At 40.7% G+C, this 24,299-nt stretch overlaps 1 protein-coding gene across 1 annotated transcript in view; it reads right to left on the reverse strand.

Annotated features, from left to right (window-relative positions):
* Positions 1-24,299, reverse strand: part of USP9X (ubiquitin specific peptidase 9 X-linked) — a 270,458-nt gene that overhangs the window by 64,815 nt on the left and 181,344 nt on the right. Inside the window, exons 28-37 of the mRNA XM_070750538.1 lie at positions 22,937-23,045; positions 19,762-19,908; positions 19,416-19,562; positions 15,109-15,331; positions 13,662-13,879; positions 11,289-11,479; positions 9,118-9,291; positions 7,601-7,742; positions 5,965-6,715; positions 5,266-5,389 (exon numbers count right to left, since the gene is read on the reverse strand). Coding sequence (XP_070606639.1) covers positions 5,266-5,389; positions 5,965-6,715; positions 7,601-7,742; positions 9,118-9,291; positions 11,289-11,479; positions 13,662-13,879; positions 15,109-15,331; positions 19,416-19,562; positions 19,762-19,908; positions 22,937-23,045 — 2,226 coding nt within the window. The remainder of the gene's footprint in view (positions 1-5,265; positions 5,390-5,964; positions 6,716-7,600; positions 7,743-9,117; positions 9,292-11,288; positions 11,480-13,661; positions 13,880-15,108; positions 15,332-19,415; positions 19,563-19,761; positions 19,909-22,936; positions 23,046-24,299) is intronic.

Genomic DNA, 24,299 nt, shown 5'->3' on the forward strand with positions numbered 1-24,299 from the left:
CAATTCCATTACCATTCGCAACCGCTACCTTCAATCTCTGAACTCATGGACCGCTTCCGCATAGCAACCATTTTCACCAAAATCGATTTATGAGGCGCCTACAACCTCATTCGCATTCGTCAAGGTGATGAATGGAAGACCGCCTTTGCCACCTGCTATGACCATTTTGAATTTACTGTCATGCCTTTTGGACTTACCAATACTCCCGCAGTATTCCAACATTTTATGAATGAGATCTTTATAGAGACTTTATCGACCACTTCAAGTACAGGTCAGAACTGACCACAAAAATTTGGAATTTCTCCAAACTACCAGGAAGCTAAGCCAGAGACAAATCCGATGCTCCTTTTTCTTTGCCAGATTCAATTTCCACATTACCTACATTTCTAAGTGGGACAACAAACAAACCGATGCATTGTCTCGCAAACTCAAGAACCTGCGCCGCTTTGTACTATTTTGCCTCTTGCATCGATTGCAGCCGCCCATGATGCAGTAGATCTTTGAGAACGAATTCGGGAAGCGCAACGACAGGACCCCTTTGTCACCCAAAGGAAATAAGACCTAGAACCTGATTCTCCATGGACCGTCACTGATGACTTGCTCCACTACCGTGACCTGCTCTATGTTCCCGCAGGTCCACTCCAAGGTCTCATCCTCAACCAGTGCCACGACAATCCCGCAGCCGGCCATTTTGGCCTCTTCAAAACGCTACACCTCGTCTCTCGTACCTTTTGGTGGCCCAGACTCCACCATGATGTCAGTGCCTACGTTAACTCATGCATCTGTTGTTGCCAAGCCAACGCCACCAATACCCCCCTTCCGGGATTCTTACAATAATAATTTAATAATAATAATTTATTAGATTTGTATGCCGCCCCTCTCCGAAGACTTGGGCCGGCTCACAACAATAATAAACAGTATACAAGTGAACAAATCTAATATTTAAAAAGAGATATCTAAAAAACCCATTATATAAAACCATACAACGCAAGTGTACCATACATACAACCTTTGCCTACACCTGAAAGACCCTGGGGTACCATTTCCATGGACTTCCTCACCTGTTTCTCAAGGGTTCACTGCTATATTTGTAGTAGTGGATATGTTAAACAAGATGGCTCATTTCATCCCTTGTCGTTGAATCCCTACAGCCAAGACCACAGCTCAACTATTTATCCAGCACATCTTCTGCCTCCACGGATTACCCGACACCATCGTCTCTGACCGCAGTCTTCAATTCACCGCTCAGTTTTGGAAAAAACTCATGACCTCTCTCCAAGTCAAGATTTCCTTGGCGTCCACCCATTGCATCCAAAGTTTCATATTATGGAGGCTGGCTTATCCCAGGTAATGTATGTTCAATGTATAGTTGTGTGCATAGCAATTCTAGTACCGTTTCAGTTGTAGTTTTGATTATGGTATTGGATTTAAGATTAGATTTGGTTTTAGGTTTTTTTGAGGTTTTAATTTTAGTTACAAGATCTTCTACAATGATCAACTTTTAAAGCTCAGTAAAGCAATAGTAAAAATACAGAAATTACCAATTAATAACATTTCCTTATATAACATGGAAAAGGAGCTTATAGCTTAGATTATTTTCTCAGTTAGTGTTCTATAATTTAAATGACTTCTCTTTTTTCTGGTACCAGGTGGCCATCTCCTTCTTCCCTCCCCAGTAATTGTAGTATCTGTAGCATAACAGCCTTGGGTTGCGTGACTCTATTTCGTTGCTAGATGGCAGTGCATGTCTGAGTTTCTTTTGCCGAATTATGTTGTAAAAGAGCCATCCGAATTGCGGACCCTTAAAATGGCAGGATAAAGTAATTGGAAGCGCACCTTTTGTTTTGCTAATGTAGAGCATATTTCACTAAATGCCTTTCTTTTCCTTGTGGCTTCTGCTGAATAATCTGCAAATAAGAGAATTCTGCAGCCTCTCACTTTCACTGGACCTCTGTGATTGCTATAGGTTCTCAACATTTCTTCTTTCTCCACATAGTCTAGAAATTTCATTATAACCTGTTTAGGTCTTATAGTGTCTTCTGCTGATTATCTAAATTTTTAGGGCGAATTGCCCCTATCCTATGGACTCCTTTTATTTTGAAAGGGCAAGGAAGACCCAAAGCAGCAGGTAAATCTTTTCCACAAAAGGCGTGCAATGCCCTTGCAGTAATATCTTCTCTAAGACCTACCAAGTAGAGGTTTTCCTTCGGGAACGATTTTCTAAGTCCTCGACACGTTCATGCAATTTGGTCGTTGTTTGGATCACATCTTTAAGCATGCTGTAGTTTTCCTCTACCTCTGTTTCTACGGCAGAAGGTGTTTATCCGTTTCTTCAAGGCGCAGGCCCTGTTGTGCTACATCTGCCTTGATAGTCTTGAGAGTGTCTTGCATTGTAGTCGTGAGCGTGGCTATAAGATCTGGGGGAAGATATTTGGCTACTTCAATTGCCATGTTACTGTATTCCAGTGTTTCAAGAATAAATATAATCTGAGTACCTTGCTCAGTAATTAAGGCTGTTTCTTGGGAGGCCTGCTGTCTTTGGATTTTGGACGCTGGAGAGAGTGGCGCCATTTTGGTGAAAGTTGCTATTTTCGTCGTGCTCTGATTAGCTGTAATCCTGGGTTTGTGTCCACTCCATAAAAAGTAACGTTCCATAAAACGCAGGGGCACCAGCTCAGGGATGTTCCCATGTGCTAAAGACCTGATTTTTTTTTGAGGCTGTCGGGGGTGGTGGTGTTGAACGGAGCTATCAGCACATGCTGTCTTCCATACCAGCACCGGAACCAGAAGCACCATGTTCTTTTTAAAGAGAAAAGGCTTTCTCCTGGCTACTCTTTCAAACAAATCATACTTGCTCAATCTTTTTCTAATTGTACTGTCATGAGCTTCAATATTTAACATACTAACTGAAGTCTGTAAAGTCTAAGAAGTAACTCTTGAATTTTTTTGCAATTTTTCTGAGCACTGATGATATGACCTTGGGGAGAATTTGTTGGGACATCCATTCCTGGGAAGATTGGCAATTGTCTTGAACGTTTTCTAATAAATAATCTTTCTCATGGTAATATGATGGATTTCAAATTATTTGGAAATGGTCTTATAACCCTCTCCAAATTGATGGACAGCAGCAATTGTGATCATTGTGTTGTCTTTCTTCTTTGGCACTTTGGCCTCAATGCTGGAGACCAGAAAACTCCTAAAACTTTGGCTTTTAGTGTTAGTCACATTTGTGGACGATCAATTGATCAAGGACACTAGATTAGCAGTACTTGGCTGCTACTTAGCTTCTTCATTCCTATGGAAGCAAAAAGGGTGTACTTGGTTTTTCACATAAGGCTTTTCCATTTTGGTTTCTTTTTGTAAAATAAATAATATTACATAATATGTTATGTGTTGTTCATATAAGATTGTATTTATTTACTTTTAAGAATAAGTAAATACCAGACAATTTTTATTATATCCTAATATATAAAACCACAGAACTCAAAGTGATGTGCTTCCTTTTTCACATGACGACAGACAGACAGACAGACAGACAGACGGACAGACGGACAGATAGAGAGGCAGGCAGGCAGACCATGCCATCCAAAGTGACTCCACTTGAGAGTTTGGGCATATTCCTCAAGGGCACTGCTGAACTAATTGTATACATGTATAAAACCTTAAATTAATTATATACATGCACAAGGACTGGGCTGATAATAGAGTTGACCATACAATAGTTGTTCCTCTATGGTAGTGAAGTTGTTGTGGCCCATTGGCTGTCAGCAGAGATAGCTGCAGTCAAATAAGGAGGAAGTTGAGGGAGAGCCTGGGCGATTTTGGAGCCTCTGGAAGACTTTGATATAAGGAAACAGAATTAATGACAGAGGCAAAGCCAGGGCCTTCTATCCTCCCCCAGGTGGAGAGGCAGTTATCTTCAGGGGAGGAACAGATGGGGACCATCCCAAATGTGCATATGTGCAAAGGAAAAGAGGAATGAGCAAAGGAAAGCAGTAAGCCAGCTCTCAGGGAGAGACAGATGCAGACAGTAGTCAGTCTCTCTATGACTGAGAAATAAATAGGAGGGGTTTGGAAGTGGCTAGTTGTTACAGACAACCATTTATTTCTAGTATATAAGCAATTCGGATTTCTTGGATAAACCCAGGTTTGTTAGGACTAATTACATTTGCTTTTTTTTTGTGTTTATCCCTGTCAATAAAAGACTGGTCCTGTTGTAAAATGGGGTTTGTTATACTCACAAGTAAACCATTGTGTCACTGTCCGTCACCAAGGCTGAATACATTTCAGGTAGTAAAACTAATTGCCAACCCACATAGTTAATAAGTTGCTAGAGGATTTTGTTACTACTGGATCCAAATGGAAGAAAATACTCTGGATAGTCTTTATGAAAACATAAAGATTAACTCAAGAGTAAAGTATATTGACACCCAATGGCACTATGCATAGATGCATATGTCAGAAGTAGGATTTGGTGGTTCTCTGAACTGCACAGAACCTTAGCTACAGTTTCTTTCGAACCTCTGCAAACCTCCAGCAGCACACCCCTAGTTTTAGCCACTAAGAAGAGGCATGTCAAGTACCTGCTCTATACATCTCTGGAGCTTATTGGTCTATGATGCAGAACACACATTTGATTGATGCTACTATGTAATGAACGGAAATATTAATGCTCTTATTGCCATTAGGCATAAAGACAATTCAAAGCCAATGTATCACAGTCTGATTTGAGTGACAGGGCTGATGTAAAAACAAAGTTGAATACTAAGAGGTTCTGGAAAGGATAGAAAAAAATCCTAATACAGTATGCATATTAGAAAAAAATCCAAGTTCTTTTAAAAGTTTTAAAGAAGTGATTTGCCATTGTCGTCTTCTTTGCACTAAAATGGTATTGATTGCAGGGGTGAAATGCTGCTGGCTCTATCTGGCTTGTGTGGGTTGGTAGTGCGTACAACATGCAGTTTGGTGAACCAGTAGCGATGATGGCAGGAGGTTCCTCCCACCCACCCAGACGTCAGTCACGTCCTGGTTTTAACCCTCTGTGCATGCACAAAGCCTTCTGTGCATGCACAAAGCCTTCTGTGCATGTGCAGAGGATCAAAACTGTGATGTGATGATGGCATGGTGTGCATACTTCTGAACTGGTAGGGAAGCTGGCTACATTTCATCCCTAATTGACTGGTTAGTGATTAAAATACTATCATACAAGAAATATACTTAAACACTGAAGGTATAACTAATGAATACTTTTAAGTGAAAATTTACCAATCACTGGCAGGACCACGAACTATTTTCTTTGTATGAAATCCTGTGGCAAACAGAAATCTAGCAGCAAGCTGAACACTTATCATTGTAATTTCTTCTGCTTCAGGAAGTAAATGATCTTGTCCTAAAAAGAAAATGTAGAATGTTGTAACTGAGTGTATAAGTACTGAAATCTAAAAGGTCAGCTTGACTCGAAATACTTCTTAAATCAAACAATTTCAAGTGTTTTTTTCAGCAATATGCCTGATATCTAAAATATACTTTGTGTATGCATATCAGTCAGTTTTGATTCCTGATAACTACCAAATTAGCGCCCGCAGTTTTCCTGGCAAAGTTTTTCAGAAGTGGTTTGCCACTGATTCATTCCTAGGGTTGTGAGTGATTGGCCCAAGGTACCCCTGCTAGCTTTGTGCCTAAAATGGGATTAGAAATTACCTGGCGTCTAGCTTGATGCTTCAACCACTATTTTTAACTGGCTCTCTGAGAAAATTAAGCATCTTATTTAGCTTGTCTTCCAAGATGAACATGGAAGATAATGATAATAAGAAAGATATCCATAGTGTATTGAAAATAAATTTAGTAAACATTGTAAAATTAATCTCAAGGAAAAATGATAAGATATATTGAAAATATTAAAAATGATATCCAGGGATCTGAAAAACATTAAATACTTTTCACTAGGAATATCCAAAAACTTACCTGGAGGGGGATTTAGGTAGACACTATTACACGTCAGCAATTTTTTTACAAACTGAAAATATTCCAGGCTGTACTGCATTCGGTTATGCATGAATTGTACATTTTGTTTTCGTACACTCCGTTCAATTGCAGATGGCATTTTAATTTGATGGGGTTTAGTGGTCATTGCAAGTTCTGAAATATATTTTATAAGCTCATTGTCTTTCTCCACTGTGTCCATGCGTTCATAAAAAAGAATGTAAGCGTTCCACCACCTCTTCTGACGTCTGTAGGACATTCGTTTCATCATATGATCAAATACTTCTCCCATGTATTCTCCACCAAAACATTGATTTTTCATTTCTTCATCATCATCCATTTTGCATTCAGTTACATCACCATCATCAAATTTATACCATCTGTTTTTCTCACCATCTCCTCCATTTCTTTGAATAATGTAAGAGTAATAATGTCCACCACTGGCTTGACCACTGTGCACCAATACACCCACTAGTCTGTATTTTGTACTTCCAGAATGTTCATTTTCTGATTGTTCATTTTGTATTAGTTGGTTTTCAGGATTTACATCATCCCCTTCTAACTTAGCTACTCCTGCCACAGTATAAGGTTCCATATCCAATTCACGTGGAAACTCAAAATAATCATTGAACTTGATTGCACATTCCCTTTCCCAGTCGTAGTCAAATCGTTTTAGCTGGATGGCAAGAACTGGAGGAAGTTTTTTAATCAGCAAGCGTTTCACTGTATCAACCTGGAAAATAAACAGTTATTTCTGTGAATTATCAAAAGCAACAAATGCAGCACCTCACAAGGGAGGGATTTCTTCTCCTCCCAGGGACAAAGACGGATAGATGGAGTTGTCTTTAGGAGGAAGGACCTACAGCCACTCAGTCTTGTCCGGGTTGAGTTTTAACCTGTTAACCCCCATCCAGACCCTTACAGCTTCAAGACACCGGCACATCACTTCCACCACTTCACTGAACTGACACGGGGTGGAAATATACAGCTGAGTGTCATCAGCGTATTGTTGGTAACTCACCCCATTCTGTCGGATGATCTCACCCTGCGGTTTCATGTAGATATTGAATAGGAGAGAGGACTGACTCCTAAGGGACCCCACAAAGGAGGGGCCTAGGAGTCGACCTCTGTCCTCCCACTAACATCGACTGCGATCAGCCAGAGAGGTAGGAGGAGAACCACCGTAAAACGGTGCCTCCCACTCTCAAACCCTCCAGCTGTCACAGAAGGATACCATGGTCAATGGTATCGAAAGCTGAGAGGTCGAGAAGCACCAGGATAGAGGGGTACCCCCATCCCAGGCCCGCCAGAGATCAAAGTGCTGTAGCCGAAAATATACACAAGTTTTGCCACCCTTATCGCCACTAGATAAGTCCTAATGTAAGCTCTTAGTAGTGTTTGATCGGACTTAGATTTACTGCCCTCCAGCATCGCTCTAGACGTCTCTTCTGGAGTTTCATCTCCCGAAGTCCCTCAGTAAACCAAGAAGCTCTTCAGGATCCAGGTGCAATCCGATCTAGAGCCCCAGAGGCTGCTCTGTTCTAGGCAAGCACTAGAGATTCCGCTGGACTGCGGACAAGGAATTTAGAGCATTGTCCTAAAGGCAGGCCAAAATTACCTTCTTGTTACATTTTTCACAGTGATATGCATTTGCACCTTCCAGTAAGTCTCCTTTGACATATTGTTCCAAGGAGTCAAGTAAATTTTGGTGATTTCTTATATCTACATTCAGTGTTGTAAAAGATTCTTCACATTCATATCTGGAAAGATAGAAAAATAATTTAATTTTGCTAAATAAGTATCTATTATTAAGCAACGTAATTTTATGAATAGAATAAAAATGTATATTGAAAACTTAAATATATACTTAGGTAGAATAATTTACGCTGACAACTGCAATTACAAATCAAAAGCTACCCACTAGATAAATGGCAAGATTGCATTGTTATTTTCTTTATGTAGAAAGGTTAATAAAATTTGAAAAATGAGTACATTTACTAACAAAGGAATATGAAAGAACAAATGAACCCAAGCTGATATAAAATAGGACAAGAAGCTTCCATTTTGATTTTTATTTAAAAACAAGGAAGCTTAAGGATAAACTATTACTGTATACAGTGGTACCTCGTCTTACAAACGCCTCTTCTAATGAACTTTTAGAGATTTTTTTTGCCTCTTCTTCCAAATCATTTTCACCTTACAAACCCAAGCCGCCGCCGCTGGGATGCCCCGCCTCCAGACTTCCGTATTCTTGCATTGCTGGGATTTCCATGAGGCTCCCCTCTCTGGGAAACCCCACCTCCGGACTTCCATTGCCAGCTGAAGTGCCCGTTCTTGCGCTACTGGGATTTCCCTAAGGCTTCCCTTGCTGGAATTCCTTCATTTTTTCCGGCACTGCTTTTAATCCCAGTAAGGGGAGGCTCAGGGAAATCCCAGCAGCAAAAGAACAGAGCTTTGGCTTGCAAAGGAAGTCTGGATTCGGGGTTTCCCAGCAAGAGGCGGCTCAGGGAAATACCAGCAGCAAAAGAACGGAGCTTTGGCTTGCAATGGAAGTCTGAAGGTGGTTTCCCAGCGAGGGGAGCCTCAGGGGAATCCCAGCAGCGCAAGAACGGGCTCTTCGGCTGGCAACAGAAGTCCGGAGGTGGGGATTCCCAGCGGCGCAAGGCAAAAGGGGTGAGTTTTGGGATTGCACGCATTATTCGCTTTTACATTGATTCCTATGGGAAACATTGTTTCATCTTATGAGCTTTTCTACTTATGAACCTCGTCATGGAACGGATTAAGTTCATAAGACAAGGTACCACTGTATATGACTTTTCAATATGATTTAATTAATGCAGAAAATAATAGCTGTAAAGTCTTCCTATCTATATTGCCGCATACAGTAAGATGCATCAACAAAATCAACCACTGGATCTGGACTAAACCTCAAATGATCAGCAGTATAGAACTCACATGAAAAAATAAATTCAAGGAATTAAAACATTCCAGTGTTTTTATTAAAGTTGCAGTGTGAAATATTTATACTTGTGTAGAGATAGAGTAATAGTTTTCAAAACATCATTTACTGTAGAATGCTAATATAAGTAGTATTCATATTTTATACAATGGTCTATCAGATAAATAAACACATACCTATGAGGGCAACCTTGACAGATTTTCTGATCGGCAAAGGATCCTCCCAAAACTTTACTTAACATTGCTGGATGACCTAAGGCTTTTAAAGCTTCATCTAAACTATCCACCAAAGAGTTAAAAAATTCTAAAGCATCATGTTGTTCTCGCAGATTTACAGGTTCACCCCAGAGTCTAGAATAAGAGAGACTTTTCTTTAATAAAATCAAATTTGGGGCAAGTAACATTGCATGAAAATATATTTAATTGTTTACCTCAACTTTAAAAGTTAAAAGATGCGTGTTACAGGTACACAACAATTTTCAAATTACATACCGATTCATTTTCAAGGAGGGTTAAATTACTGTTATCAACCAAATCAACCTCTTCATTTATGGGATAATGTGATCCTTAAAATAATTTAAGACGATAGGACTTAAAGTGGTGCCCCTTGACTTCAATCTTTTTTTTTCTTCCTAGAATGCTTCAAGAAAAATGCCAGTATGTCCATGCTAGGAATCAAAGGCTAACGTTTCTAGACATATTTCAGGAATAGGAGAGGGATATTGTGAGAACTCCATTCATGTTTTTATAGCTACCTATTTTAAAATATTTCAAAAGAGGATAATTAAAAGATTTTTCCATTAAAAAACAAAGGAATAAAGCCTTCCTCATCTGACCATTAAGTTTTTCTCTTTATAGAAAATCTGAAATGAAAAACAATAAATATGATGTTAAATTGTATGTACAAAGGTACAAACTTAAGATCCTGTTCCTTTTCCAATAATGAACAGAATCTTCACTGTTTACCTGGACTTAAGAATCTGAGATCACATACGAACGTATAGAAGTAGTTATGGCTTAAGTTGATTTAAGTTATCCTCTTAAGCCTCTAAAGGACGATCAATTAAAAATGGTGGTGTCTTTAACTATAATGTCTGACACAAATATGCTCATTGCTTATTTGATACCCTTAAAGGGCTGTATCTAGTGAGATAATTATGTCCAAATAGTAATCATCTGGATTACTACAGTATAGTAAAATATGCTGGTTATTGTGTACATGTAACACCGCTATTCTGTGACGTGTATTGCGTATCACCTTCAAAGTCCTTCATGGCTTAGGCACAGTGGTGCTCAACCTGGGGGTCGGGACCCCTTTGGGGGTCGAAGGACCATTTCACGGGGGTCGCCTGAGACCCTGGGAAAAGACAAATTTCTCCTGGTATTAGAAACTAAAGCTTCTATTCTGGCATCTTGGAATGTATTTTTACAATCCGACCTATCAGGCGTTTACAGTCTCTGACCTTCCTGGCAATCTCTGTTGGGAAAATTGGCACTAAACTTATGGTTGGGGGTCACCACAACACGAGGAACTGTATTAAGGGGTCATGGCCTTAGAAAGGTTGAGAACCACTGGCTTAGGGCAAGGTTATTTCAGGAACCATCTATCACCAGTTGTTTCTGCTCATCTGATCCAGTCAGGCAGGATGGGCATGCCTCAGATCAAATTGGTCAAAAAATGCCAATTGACACGGCCTAAAAGACATCCCTTTTCTGTTATTAGTGTCCATCCTATGGAACATTCTCCCTTTGTGGACTAGGACGGCCTCAACCCTGCTGGCTTTTTCTAAAGCATTAAAGATTTGGTTATATCACTTGGCAGGGATCTGTTTCTTTATTGTGTTGGTGATTTGATTTGTTGTTTCTTGTACTGTATTTAAATGTTTACGTTTGTTATTGTTTCTATTCTATTTTATTTCTGCTTGCCACCAAGAGTCATTCATTTAGATGGTCAGTCATATAAACTGGGTCAACAAATAAATAAAAATACAGCTCAGATATCTTTTATCCTGGAAAATGAATCTTTTCACGAGAATTGAAAATAATACCTGTGATATTTAAAACAGTATTTTTAAGTAAATCAATTATTATTGGTTCGATATATAGAGCCCAAACGAATTTGAAGCTTTAGTTTGCATTTTGTTGTATCAACAATCTACACCAATATTTTCTCTGAATTACCCGCTAACTTTTTTTACTTTGAGCAATTTGCTGCATAAGTTAGAAGGTTCACATAAAGCTATTATCAATTTAGAAATATAATTAAATTTTCTTAATGATTTATCAAGTGCAAGTTGCTTGTAACATATCATAGAACATATTTCAACAAAAGTTAATGTCTCATTTACCTGAACTGTTTCCAAAATCCTCTTGGCACATAGTACTGTAATCTAGAAGCTGCTAAGTGGCCAAATATGACCTGGAGATGTCTCAGTACACCTATGTTGTACTCTTTTCTGTCTTCTGTTTTACTTAAAGTTGGTTTATCTTCATATGGATGGGGATAGCCAAATACTTCATCTCGTGGGTCAACAGTGCTCTTAAAAAAGAATCATATATGTATACATGAAGACAAAGTAGAGTTTGGTGGCTAGACGTACAATGGACTACCCTTTTGTCACAGGATGATGAAGCTGATGCTCTAGTGACAACTGTCTCTCTTGATGAGAAGGGAATGCCAAAACAATTTTTGCATTTCTTGTAGAGGTGTTTGTTAATCACAAGAATGGACTTCAGATGATATTATCATCAGTAATATTCTTTACTATTATCATAATATAATGTAATTTGTTGCAATCACAGAATTTAAATTTTTTAACAACAACAATCATCATCCTCATCCTCATCATCAGACAAATGTTCAGATTTGGCATTTTTGGCCACCTATTACGTCCTTCACATGAACCTGGGATAGGCAGATGTGGATGTTTTGATGGTGTTATAGATATTGTCGCAGAATGTAAACTGTTCCAAGAAAAATGGCCTTTTGCAATTGACTGGCCCAAAGTTACCCAGCTCATGCACGAGGCCTCACTGAAGCCTCTGGATTTCTGGTAGGCCTATTGGGCTGTTTTTCACCCTCCCCAGGCTTCAAGAGGGACTAACATTTCCACCTTCTTTTAGGGGGCAGGAAAGTGTGTCTTATACTCCGGAAAGTACAGAATGTTCCATATACAGGATCAGATGAATAAAATTTATTTGACTTAACCATCCTTGGGAATGGATGGGTGAATAGACATTGTGGACAAAACAACAATGCAATCCCTTTCTTGTAAATCTATACAGATATGTTAAGAAAATAAATATTGCACTTTAAGTGTACCAAATTCAACATGTGTACATTATGGACATCTTTGGATTCTATATTTATGTACACAACATATTTATTTATTTATTTGTGTTTTTTTTTGTTTGATTTTTATGCCACCCTTCTCCTTAGACTCAGGGGAGCTTACAACATGTTAGCAATAGCACTTTTTAACAGAGCCAGCATATTGCCCCCACAATCTGGGTCCTCATTTTACCCACCTCGGAAGGATGGAAGGCTGAGTCAACCTTGAGTTGGTGATGAGATTTGAACCGCTGACCTACAGATCTACAGTCAGCTTCAGTGGCCTGCAGTTCAGCACTCTACCTGCTGCGCCACCCCAGCTCTATATATTGGAAGTATAAGGCATATTCCTCACTTTGTATGTCTTATTGATGCACTGAAATAATTTATCCATTCCTATTTTGTTTCAATAGTCTTTTTAATAAGTAATCCAAAATTCTGTTACTCAAAAGAGAAATATTATTTTTTAATCCAAAGAAGTTAGCAATTTACTGAAATCAACCCATGTAACAGCTCTACTACTGAAAATAGGCAATGTATGCTTTTTTACAGACAATAATAACCTCAGACAGAATGACAGATCAGAATATAATGAGAAGTACTGAGCTTCAGACTCACTTGCTAAAGTACTATTTGCTAAAATATTGATCCCAGAAATCAAGATCAAACAGTTGATTGGCTTGAAAGGTAAGTATGGTTTGCCACGAGCTGTAATTAAATTTCTCTTCTTCTCCTTTTAAGCAAAAACGTGGGAGGGGGATGACAAGGGTTCATAGCTCATCACTGTACTTTCTCTTAACTATATCTTGTTATATTTTTCCATGACCAAAGACTTGCTCCTCCATCATTCCAGTATCTTTCCCTTTTAATCTGTTTTTTAATTAATCAGATTTATATCTATAAATGTTTTGTGTCCATACTGTATTGAATGCCATTCAATGGCTTACATCAAATTTGGAAACATTAACGTAACTTGCAATTCAGGAAATGCTTGCTCAAAGACTGTGTCAGAAAATTTATAGATATCATTCAATATGTTAAATTTAAAAAGTCACTGTTTGTAAACAAAGAACTTTAAAAGTATTATAATAATGAATTATAAGAGGAGTTGTTTTTTTAAAGGCCAAATTTAATATATTTGAGAAAGGAAGAAAACAACATCAAACTTGTGTAACACAGTATATCTGCTTTTAAAATTGCTGATATTACTAAGAACTAACATTAAAGCATAGAATGTGGCTTCCATGCATTTTTTAAATTGTTGGTAATTAAAAACGTATTATAAAACATGCATATAGATTCAAAATTAAAGCCCTTAATAATCAGACTTAAAGAACAAAAGAAGCACAGTTGGATACAGTATCATATACTAAGCAAACCACAGTATTACCTCATCTTGTTTCTCATCTCCAGACATGTCATCATCTACATCACTGCCTGTTCCATCAATTGCAAGAATTCCATTCCTGATAGCAGGAATCATATATAGTTGCTGAATGACAGAATTCATGTAACAAGTGGCTCCAGCATTTTTAAGCCCTACAAATCCCTTTGGTGGTCGTGGTCCAACAGGTGGCAGATATTCCCATTCTGTTAGTGCTTCACATGCTAGGACAAATTAAACATATTAGACCATTAACATCTTATAACTCAAAATATACTACTAGGCTAATTGCCAGGGCTCAAAACTCTATAAATTTATTTCAAAAACAGTTCCATTTTACATTTGCATTTTACATGAAAATGTGTAAATTAGGAATTATATTAATCAGCATCTTATTTCCTACGTATAAATAGACAAAATAAAACCTACAATCAAATTAAGCACAAAACTATATAGTAAGCCCCATTTAAATAATTTATCTGCAAGTTATTTTAAGATGATTTAAGATTACTTGAAAAATCGCTAATTTGTAAAACAATGCATTTGTTTGCCAAAACTGAATAAAGACTTTGGACAGGATCCCAAAATGAATATTTTCAAGTTCCCCAAGCATAAGGAACAAATAATACTTTGATGTTTCCTTTTCCAACTTCCATTATTCAAGTCACTTCAAACCAGCTGAGAGTCTTCGAAAAATCTCTAATGCAGTGATGGCTAACCTTTTTGTTGTGTGCTAAAAGTGTGTGCATGATAGGACACATATGTGCCGGCACTCATATTGCAATGCATGCTCAACCCTACACACATTCCCACATACCCTGCACATGCAACTCCCCCCACATACACCTGTTTTGGGCCTAGTGCAACCTCCTGGAACCAAAACAGGTCACGGGGGGAAACCACAGCCCCATGCTCTCTGTCTGTGACCTCCCACGCATACATGCGCATCTCCCACATGTGCCCCCATGCATCTTGAAAATCAGCTGGCTGGTAGGATGCACGCGTGTGCACAGGTGGTGGAATGGAGCTGGGTGACAGCTCCTGTGCCTACAGAGAGGGCTCTGGTGCCAACTGTGGCATGTGTGCCATTTTTTTTACAATCACAACTGTAATGTAACAATTTAGAACTGAAGCCTCTAAGAATACAGTATCTCCCTGTCCTAATCAGATTTAATCTCCATCTATTATTTTTAGAAGTATGATTATATTACCTAGCAGTGATCTTGAAGAAAAAGGTTAGTTCTTGATTTAAACAAGAAACAGCATATTTTCTTTCTCATTAAACACCAACAATCTTCTGTATAATTTGTTAAAATGCTCAAAGATTACAATCCAAAGAAATGAGCCTAATATTCTACCAAACATGTGTTTTCCCCAAATAAATTATGAAAGTATATGAAGTTGCCCACATTAAAATTCATAGAAAAATGTTAAAATATGAAATAATACGTACTAGTTATTGCAGTGCCTATATAGTACATTTCGGTTAAAGTATCTACTATTTGTTTGAGGTTACGGACACAGCCCACTGCTAAGGCTACTAACAGCTCAAATCCAGCATTAATGGTAGCTGGGGAACTACAGACAGGTATTGCCTGCTCAGCGGGCAATTCTCCATTTCTCATGTATTGCAAATAAACATTTGATGCGGGAAAGATGAAATCATCTATTAATTCCTGAAAAATAGTAAATAAAATATCTGTTATTCATTTAGGAACTATCCACATCAGAAATAACATCACTTAATGTCATACTTTCTTAGATTTTTAAAAGAGAGGATTACTTACCTGCAAGAAAGCAAGAAAACCTAAATTCCATAACTTCATTATGTAACCATACTGATTCATTCAGAAGACTGTAGATTATTTAAATATATATATGAAAAATGCCAGGGGGGTGTTAATAAACAGTTTCAAACCTATTTAGCCAGGTAACAACAACAGCTGAGAGGCCAGCTAATAGGTTACTTGAATACAAGATTTCCAGGCATAGATTTGCTCTAATTTTCACACAGCAAGGACTTACTTGCCCTTAATTTGATCACAGTTTTCTTGTCCCATTCATATTTGAGTTAGGATTCCAGCATGCTTAAGATGAAATGAGGTTTTTAAAAAAATGTATGGTGCATCATGTTACATTTAGTCCAGTTACATAAAGGACTCTAACTTAATGTATTTAGAATGTTATAAAAATTGAAAGGATAAAAGTTTTTCCCTTTCTTCTCTCAACCGACATATTTAAATATGTGATTTAAATATAGATCATCTAAACATTTTGAAGATTCCAACATTCAATCAATTTAAATACAGTAATACCTCGACTTACGAATTTAATTGGTGCCGGGAGGAGGCTCGTAAGTCGAAAAGCTCGTAAGACGAAACATTGTTTCCCATAGGAATCAATGGAAAAGCGATTAATGCGTGCAAGCCCAAAAATCAAAAACTGACCGCCACCACCGAAGGAGGCTTGAGCCTCCCGATTCTCCCCGCCCCTTTGCCATGCATGTCATCCTGCATGCAGGATGCCATGCAGTCAGGAAGGTCATCCTTCTCCCCCCCAGCCAAAAACACAAAGGCGGTCTGCCAGGCGGCTCCCCCCGCTCCGCGCCTCCTTTCTGTTTGTTTTGTCTCTGGGTCTGCGGAGGGAGGGAGGGAGGGAAGCAGAGCGGGGCGGCAGGCGAGGCGACCGCCTCTCCGTTCGCCAAGCACCGCGGGGAAGGAGGGAGAGAGAAGCAGGCGGGCAGCAGCCGGCGGCAGAGGCCAAGTCTTGCTCCGGGCTGTGCCCCCTCCGAGCGCTCACTGCCTGTCCCTGTCAGCGGCCCAGCCACCTTCACCCGCCCGGAAACTGCCAGAGCGGCTTCTCCAGAGGGGCACACGGGGAAGGGCTTGAGCCGCTGCCTTCTCCTTTCCCTGTGGGAGCGCCGCACCTCTTGTCTGCCCGGCCCGAGAGGCACAAAACTAGTGCTTATGCCGGGCGGTCTGCCTGGAACGCCAGCAATGCTGCCGGGTCGATTGCCGAGCGGGGGCGGGGCGCGGGAGGAGGCAGCGCCGCACCGCACCGGCCCCCTCAGGCCGCTCCGTCCGGGATGGGGCTCCTCCGGAGGGACGCACGGGGTCTCGGGAGTAGCCCCATCCCGGGTGGAGCGGCCTGAGGGGGCCGGTGCGGCACTGGCTCCTCCCGCGCCCTGCCCCCGCTCGGCAATCGGCCCGGCGGCATTGCTGGCGTTCCAGGCGGGCCGCCCGGCATGAGCGGCGGTTTCGTGCCTCTCGGGCCGGGCAGACAAGAGGTGCGGCGCTCCCACAGGGAAGGGAGAAGGCGGCGGCTCAAGCCCTTCCCTGTGTGCCCCTCCGGAGGAGCCCCATCCTGGGCGGAGCGGCCTGAGGGGGCCGGTGCGGCGCTGCCTCCTCCCGCTCCCCACCCCCCGCTCGGCAATCGGCCCGGCGGCAATGCTGGCGTTCCAGGCGGGCCGCCCGGCATGCGCAGCGGTTTCGTGCCTCTCGGGCCGGGCAGACAAGAGGTGCGGCGCTCCCACAGGGAAGGGAGAAGGCGGCGGCTCAAGCCCTTCCCTGTGTGGCCCTCCGGAGGAGCCCCATCCCGGGCGGAGTGGCCTGAGGGGGCCGGTGCGGCGCTGCCTCCTCCCGCGCCCCGCCCCGCTCGGCAATCGGCCCAGCGGCAATGCTGGCGTTCCAGGCGGGCCGCCCGGCATGAGCGACGGTTTCGTGCCTCACGGGCCGGGCAGACAAGAGGTGCAGCGCTCCCACGGGGAAGGGAGAAGGAGGCGGCTCAAGCCCTTCCCCCGGAGCCCCTCTGGCGGTTGTCCGGGCGGGTGAAGGTGGCTGGGCCGCTGACAGGGACAGGCGGTGAGCGCTCGGAGGGGGCACAGCCTGGAGCGAGACTTGGCCTCGGCTCGTATCTCGAATTTGAGCTCGGGAGTAGAACAGAAATATCTCTCCCCTCCTAGCTCGTATCTCGAAATGCTCGTATATAGAGCAGCTCGTATCTAGAGGTTCTACTGTATATAATTTTTTATTAGATCCCACAGGATTGGCGTTCTCTGGATCCCATTGACTAAGCAGTGCAGGTTGGCGGGCCCATGGGAGAGGGTCTTCTCTGCCGACAGGCCTGGGGGCCGTGAGAGTTAACACCTTAGTCCCAGCCGAATTATGGTTCGCTTGGTATGTATGAGTACACGAATGTATAGTTAAGTCTAGGGCAGCGTTTCCCAATCGGTGTGCTGTGGCACACTAGTGTGCCGCGAGACACAGCCAGGTGTGTCTCGGGAAGTTAAGCCTAGGGAAGCTCCAGCTGGGCGGGGCGCTGCCGGTGCCAGACTGCCGGTGCCTCGGACCTGGAGCTCCCACTCGCAGCTGTCCCCCGGCTACTGCCCGATGCAGCTGTTTCCGGCGCTCTCCTGCTGGGCCCCAAAGAAGGAAGGCGGGAAAAAGGAGAGCTTCATTATTCACGCCTCCTTTTTCCCACCTTCCTTCTTTGGGGTCCAGCAGGAAAGCGCTGGAAACAGCGGCATCTGGCAGTAGCCGGGGGACAGCTGCGAGCACCGTTCCCCGTAAGCTGCCCCCTCTCCTCCTCCGCCGCCGCCTCCTGTCTTGGGGCACGATCTGCCCCCTCTCCTCCGCCGCCGCTTCCTGCCTTGGGCGAGCAATCCGGGAGTCCGGGACTGTGTGGCTTTGTGCCATGAAGAGAAAACGGCCGACTTTTCCCTGCTGCCCCAGCCATTTTCTCTTCATGGCGCAAAGCCACACAGTCCTGGACTCCCGGATCGCTCGCTTCTCCGGTCAGCAAAGCCATCTGCCCAGGAAAGCGCCGCGTATTGATAAAGTACGATGCTTTTCCGGCAGCCGGCTTGCTGGCTGGAGAAGCGAGCGATCCGGGAGTCCGGGACTGTGGCTTTGTGCCATGAAGAGAAAACGGCAGCAGGGAAAAGTCAGCCGGGCTAACGGGAGGCGGCGCGTGGCTGGGCGCTGGGGACGTCTGGGAGGGCAAGGGGGCTGGTCGCTGCTGCCTCTTAGCTGCAGAGCCAGCTGGCGGAGGCGAAGACAACAGCCGCCGGCTCTCTCCCTCCACTCTCTCCGGCTCTCTCACTTTCTTTTTCTCTCTGTTGCCGGCGTGGTGAACGAGAGAGAAAGAGAGAGAGAGAAAAAGGAGGGGAGAGAGAATGAGAGAGAAAGAAAGCAAGAGAGAGAGAGAAAGAGAGGGGGGAAGGAGGGAGAGGGAAAGACATAGAGGGAGGGAAGGCGGGAGAGAGAAATAGAGCAAAAAAGAGAGGAAGAAAGAAAGAAAGAGGGATGGAGAGAGAGAAAGAAGGGAAGGAAGGGAGAGAAAGAGGGAGGGAGAAATAGAGTGAAATGGAGGAAGAGGGTTTTTTTGTCCAAACTTTTCTTTAGCCCCCCCCCCCCCCGCCCCGCCCCCCGCAGTGTTCCCCAGAATTTTGAAAATATGAATGATGTGCCGCGGCTCAAAAAAGGTTGGGAAACACTGGTCTAGGTTTTTTTTTATTGTTGTTATAATTGAGCAATTAGTTTAATGGGGTTTTACTGTTTAATATTTAACTTTTTACTGTATACCTGTATTGTTTTATTGTTGTAAGCCGCCCTGAGTCCTACGGGATTGGGAGGCATATAAGTAAAATCAATCAATCAATCAATGTTTTGTAAATATGTTAACATTCATTATAACTTATAATATGTATTTTTCACTTTGCTACTTTATAATTTTAGAATGTTTTGTACAGTAGTAACTTACTTTGATAAGATTAGCACCACCTTTTTCACAACCAATGTGGTATTTTTTTTCAGGAGTTTGGAATGCCAACAATTCTTTGGTAACTCCAAGATGACCTTCTAGAATAGTTTCTTCTACACCTGTTTCTCCTGTCCTTTTCACTTCATCCTAAGGAAGGAGAATACTTAAGACACATGAACTTTCAAACAATATTTTTAAGGAAGCACATAGTTAATTTAACATTCATTATTCCATTTTTTATTTTACATATTTGGATCCAAGGCAATTAACACTTAAATTTAAAACAAATTACAAGTGGTGACAAAATAACAGGAAAAAATCAAATAAATCAAATAAAACAACTTACCCTGATCCTTTTAAGCCAGTCAATTTCATTATTAAGCAGAACTTCAGCATTAGGAACATTAATATTACTATTGTAAGCATAATTTAGAAGATGTCTTAACAGAGTAAAGTAATCTCCTGAATGTTTAGCACGTTCTCGTGCAGTACTCTGAAAGAAAATATCAACATAGTTGAACATATACTTTCATTAACAGTCACAAAACAGAATTCCACTAAATAAGCCTGCTCTCAAAATTGTACACATACATAACACACAGACATAAGCTATACACACATGGTATATGATGAAAGTTTGCACTTAGTAATATTATATTTTCAAAAATTTCCTCTACTACCATGTACTTTTTATCATATTCTATTTAGTTTTTAAATATATCCTAACTCTGGAAATATTCTTAGGATGTCATGTTTCATCCTGATACATAAAAATGTAGTGTATAATTTCTGGATATGACCTCAAGTTCCAATTCAAAGCACATTTCATGCTCTTACAAAATCTTGATTTATTGCTTTAATGGAAGTAGTTCCTTCTGACTTTGTAATCCACCAGTTCAATAAAACTTTTAATTAGAAAACAGACATGTATTCAACAAGCTTCTTTACCAGTATTTATTAGTAAATGGTAAAAGTACCATTGTTAATAAATCATACTTCTAGGCCAGTGATGGCGAACCTTACTTTCCTTGAGTGTTAAATGCAAGTGTGTGCACACTACCGCATGCACATGCGTTTCCACACCTATAATTCAATGCCCCCCATGTGCTCCATCCCCATACGTGCATATCCCCCTCTCCCCAATTTCCTGATTTCCAGTGAGTCTGGTAGGCCCATTTATCATCCTCTTCAGGCTCCAGAGACATCCCTGGAGCTTAGGGTGGATGAAAATGGCCTGCCCCACCTCCCCAGAAGCCCTCTGGAGGCCAAAAAGACCCTCCCAGAACCTCCAGGTGAGCTGAAAATCAGCTGGCCACCATGCGCATACGTGCTGGAGCTGAGCTAGGGCAACAGCTCACATTCTGGCAGATATGTTTCATGTGCCACCTGTTCTTGGCCAGTGATGGTGAACCTATGGCATGGGTGCCACAGGTGGCACGCGGAGCAATATCTGAGCGCACGCGAGAGCTCTAGTCAGCTGATTTTCGGCCTTCTTTTTGGCCGTTGTCACTCTCCCCAGGCTTGAGGAAAGCCTCCTGAACCAATGGGCCTACCAAAGTCTAGGCCTTCAGTGAGGCCTGTGCGCATGTGTGTGTGGGCATTGCGAGAGGGTGTACGCATGCATGGGGGATAGTGTAGGGGTTATGTACATGCATGTGTAGAGGGCAATGCATTATGGGTGTGGGCACACATGCGTGCTATCTCACATATGCACACCCTTTTGACACCCAACCCAGAAAAAGTTTGCCATCACTAATGTAGGCCATTGTTCCTCTCTATTTTGCTTAGGTCAGATGACACCTGCAATATTAAGTCATATTATCATATTTTATGAAGGCCATTGACAAACTAAAGCCATGTCCAAAAATGAACAACCAAGATGAAAAGAAGTCTGGAGGGAAGTATGTACTATAAATATGCTTAGCAACTGCCTCATAAAGCAACTGTACAAGTGATGAAAAAGGAACTTTATGATCAAATCCGTAAAGGGAAGCTGAAGATCATCAGCAGAGTAAGTTTCACTTAGTTATCATTTCTCTTAATGAACAAGTTGCTGATCCCAATATGATCACTAAATGAAGGTTATCTGTAGAAGTTTGAGGTCCTTCAATATTTTTAATCTAGGCAAAGGTGGGAGCACATGAAAATTGTTTTGTCAATTTTTCACAATTATAATGTACAAGATAGGGCAGAATTGTTCAGTATTCTATAAAACAGGACAATATAAAATGTATTTTAATTAAATGAAGGTTTCAGCTGGAAATGAGGAAACAGTTTTAATGGTAAGAGCTGTTCAGCAGTAAAGCAAACTATTTCAGGAGGTAAACATTTGATAGGGATGTTGTAGTAGATTCCTGCACTAGCCAGGATGTGGGAGTAGTGCATAGGTGGGCTGCTGCCAGAACGCCTAATTGCGTACAGCTCTGCAGCTCTGGAAAGTGAGTGTGGGATTGAGCGCAATTACACTTCCTACACCTGTGCAGGTAGCAAAATCACGCACAGGGACGCGCATGCAGGGAAGCAAAAAACCTTGCTGAAACACACCCGCGCACACAGCCCTGTGCCCATTTTTGCTACCAGCACAGGTGCAGGAAGCGTAATTGAGCTCAATCTGCATTTGTGTTCCAGAGCCCTGGAACTGCGCACAATCAGCCGTTCTGGCAGCAGCCCACCTCTAGAGTAGTGTAACTCTAAGATCTCACCAACCTTTTTATATTACAATTCCTTAAATCCTAACCATAAATTGCAAAATATGAAATATGGTGTAATGTAGTAACATTTAGAGTACAAGAAATGCTCTACTATATGCTCTAGACAAAGCTTGCTCAGGAAAGCAAAATTAAATTTAAAATTTAAAAAACAACAGAGCAAAAGATGGTGGTAGTCTGTAATTACTGTTAATTTTAGAATAGTTTCTATGATTTATGTGAATCAGTTCTGAAAACCACCTCAGCTTTTAATACAAATGGATGTAAAGAAGCAGTCAAAATGGTTTAGTAAAAGTTAATACAGTAATTTTAGGGTTTTATTTTCAGTAGTTGCATTTTATCTTTTACTTATATTATACTAATATTATATCTTTAAACAATATACTAATTAAAATATTGTAAGCATATTTGAATAAATGTTAACATCAACATATTGAAGCTAATGAAATTGACACATTTCTAATATAACAAGAGTTTGAATCATATTCAAACAGAAGTTTAATATTAAAGAGGAAAAAGACTAAGTAAAACTGTACCAGCATCACAGCAAATTACTCATAGATGTCTAAAATATAATCATAATATAATTTACATGGAACAACTGTCCATTTATAAGTTTATCATACAGTGTATATATTCAGAAGGTAAGGCAATTTACAAGACAGAATGGCAGAAAATCTGCCTTTTTTGAATAAAGACTTTTCATATATTGATTTGAGAAAAATATGGAAGTATAGTAACTAAAATTAAATATGTACTATTTCCTATGATATTGGAATATATATCCAAATGATAAAGTTTAAAATGTCTTACCCCTAACACAGTAAATAACAGAGTTATAAAAAAAAGAAGAGGTCGTTGTCCCATACAACATCGGGTAGCCATTAAGAAGAATTGCTCCTGTGCCATTTGCCGAACAGTTCTAACAATTTCAACCAGAAAAAAGAAGAGATTAATGAACAAATTTTAAATAAAACTAATTTTAGGGTTATATAAAGGATATACACTGTAATCAGGGGCAAGTTGCACTTACTGGCATACTGGTGCGGTGTGCATGCATCCTGGCAATTCAGGCGCTCGTGTGATTTTCCATCTGCACATGCGCAGGAAGCAAAAAACCGTCAAAATCTCAAGAGGGAACACTTTTTGCTCCTAGGCATGAGTGGAAGTAAAAAATCACCGAAATCTTGCATGCACGAATGTCACCTCGTGTGATTTTGCTTTTGCACATGCATAGAAAGCAAAAAAAGGTCCCAATTTTTTTAAAAAATGATGGCGAGCTGCCTGATAGACCAGAGAAGCCGGCACCGGAGTGGTCACATGCAAATTGTGCAATCTGCATGCCGCTACTGTAATAACGCACCCTAGCAAACCAGTAGGAACCCACCCCTGACCCTAACTCTCTGTTATTTCTTTTCTTCAAATATTTTTATTGGTTTTTCTTTAAGACAAACAGGACAGACAACATTTAACATTTAAAGGAGCTACCATTGCTCCACTAAGCATAGAAGTCTTGCTAATACAAAAAAAGAAGACTAAATGTGGTTCAGATCAACACAGAAAGATAGAATTTTAAAAAGAAACATAATTCTTAATATACTACTATAATATGACATCTACTTCAGTATTTCCATTTTGACATTGTAGTTAAGATAATTACGTAGAATCAATTAATAAAACTAAAAACTTAACCATAAAATTTCTTAATATACTGCTATAATATAACATCTACTTCAACATTTCCATTATAACATTGTGGTTAAGATAATTAAAATCAATTAATAAAACTAAAGACTTATCTATAAAATTTCAATATGTCATTTATTCAATTTAACAAATTTAAGTTTTCTAGAATATGTTTGTATACTGTTAATAATACTTTTTTACATTCCACCAATTATATACTTTCTCCCAAGTTTTATAAAACTCTGTTTCCATTTGATTATTTAACTGTCTCGTCATCATATCTAATTCTGCACATTCCATAATTTTCTTAAAAACATCTTCGTCTTTTGGAATTTCCTTTTCTTTCCATTTTTGTGCAAATGTAATTCTTGCCACTACTAATATATGAATTATTAAATAATATACTGTATTTCTTTTTTGTATTTAGTATCAGTGATGCCTTATTTGTTATTTCCTTTAACCATTTTTCTACCTTATTCCAATAGATCTT

This window comes from Erythrolamprus reginae, chromosome 4, assembly GCF_031021105.1.
Source record: "Erythrolamprus reginae isolate rEryReg1 chromosome 4, rEryReg1.hap1, whole genome shotgun sequence".
Lineage (NCBI taxonomy): Eukaryota > Metazoa > Chordata > Lepidosauria > Squamata > Dipsadidae > Erythrolamprus > Erythrolamprus reginae.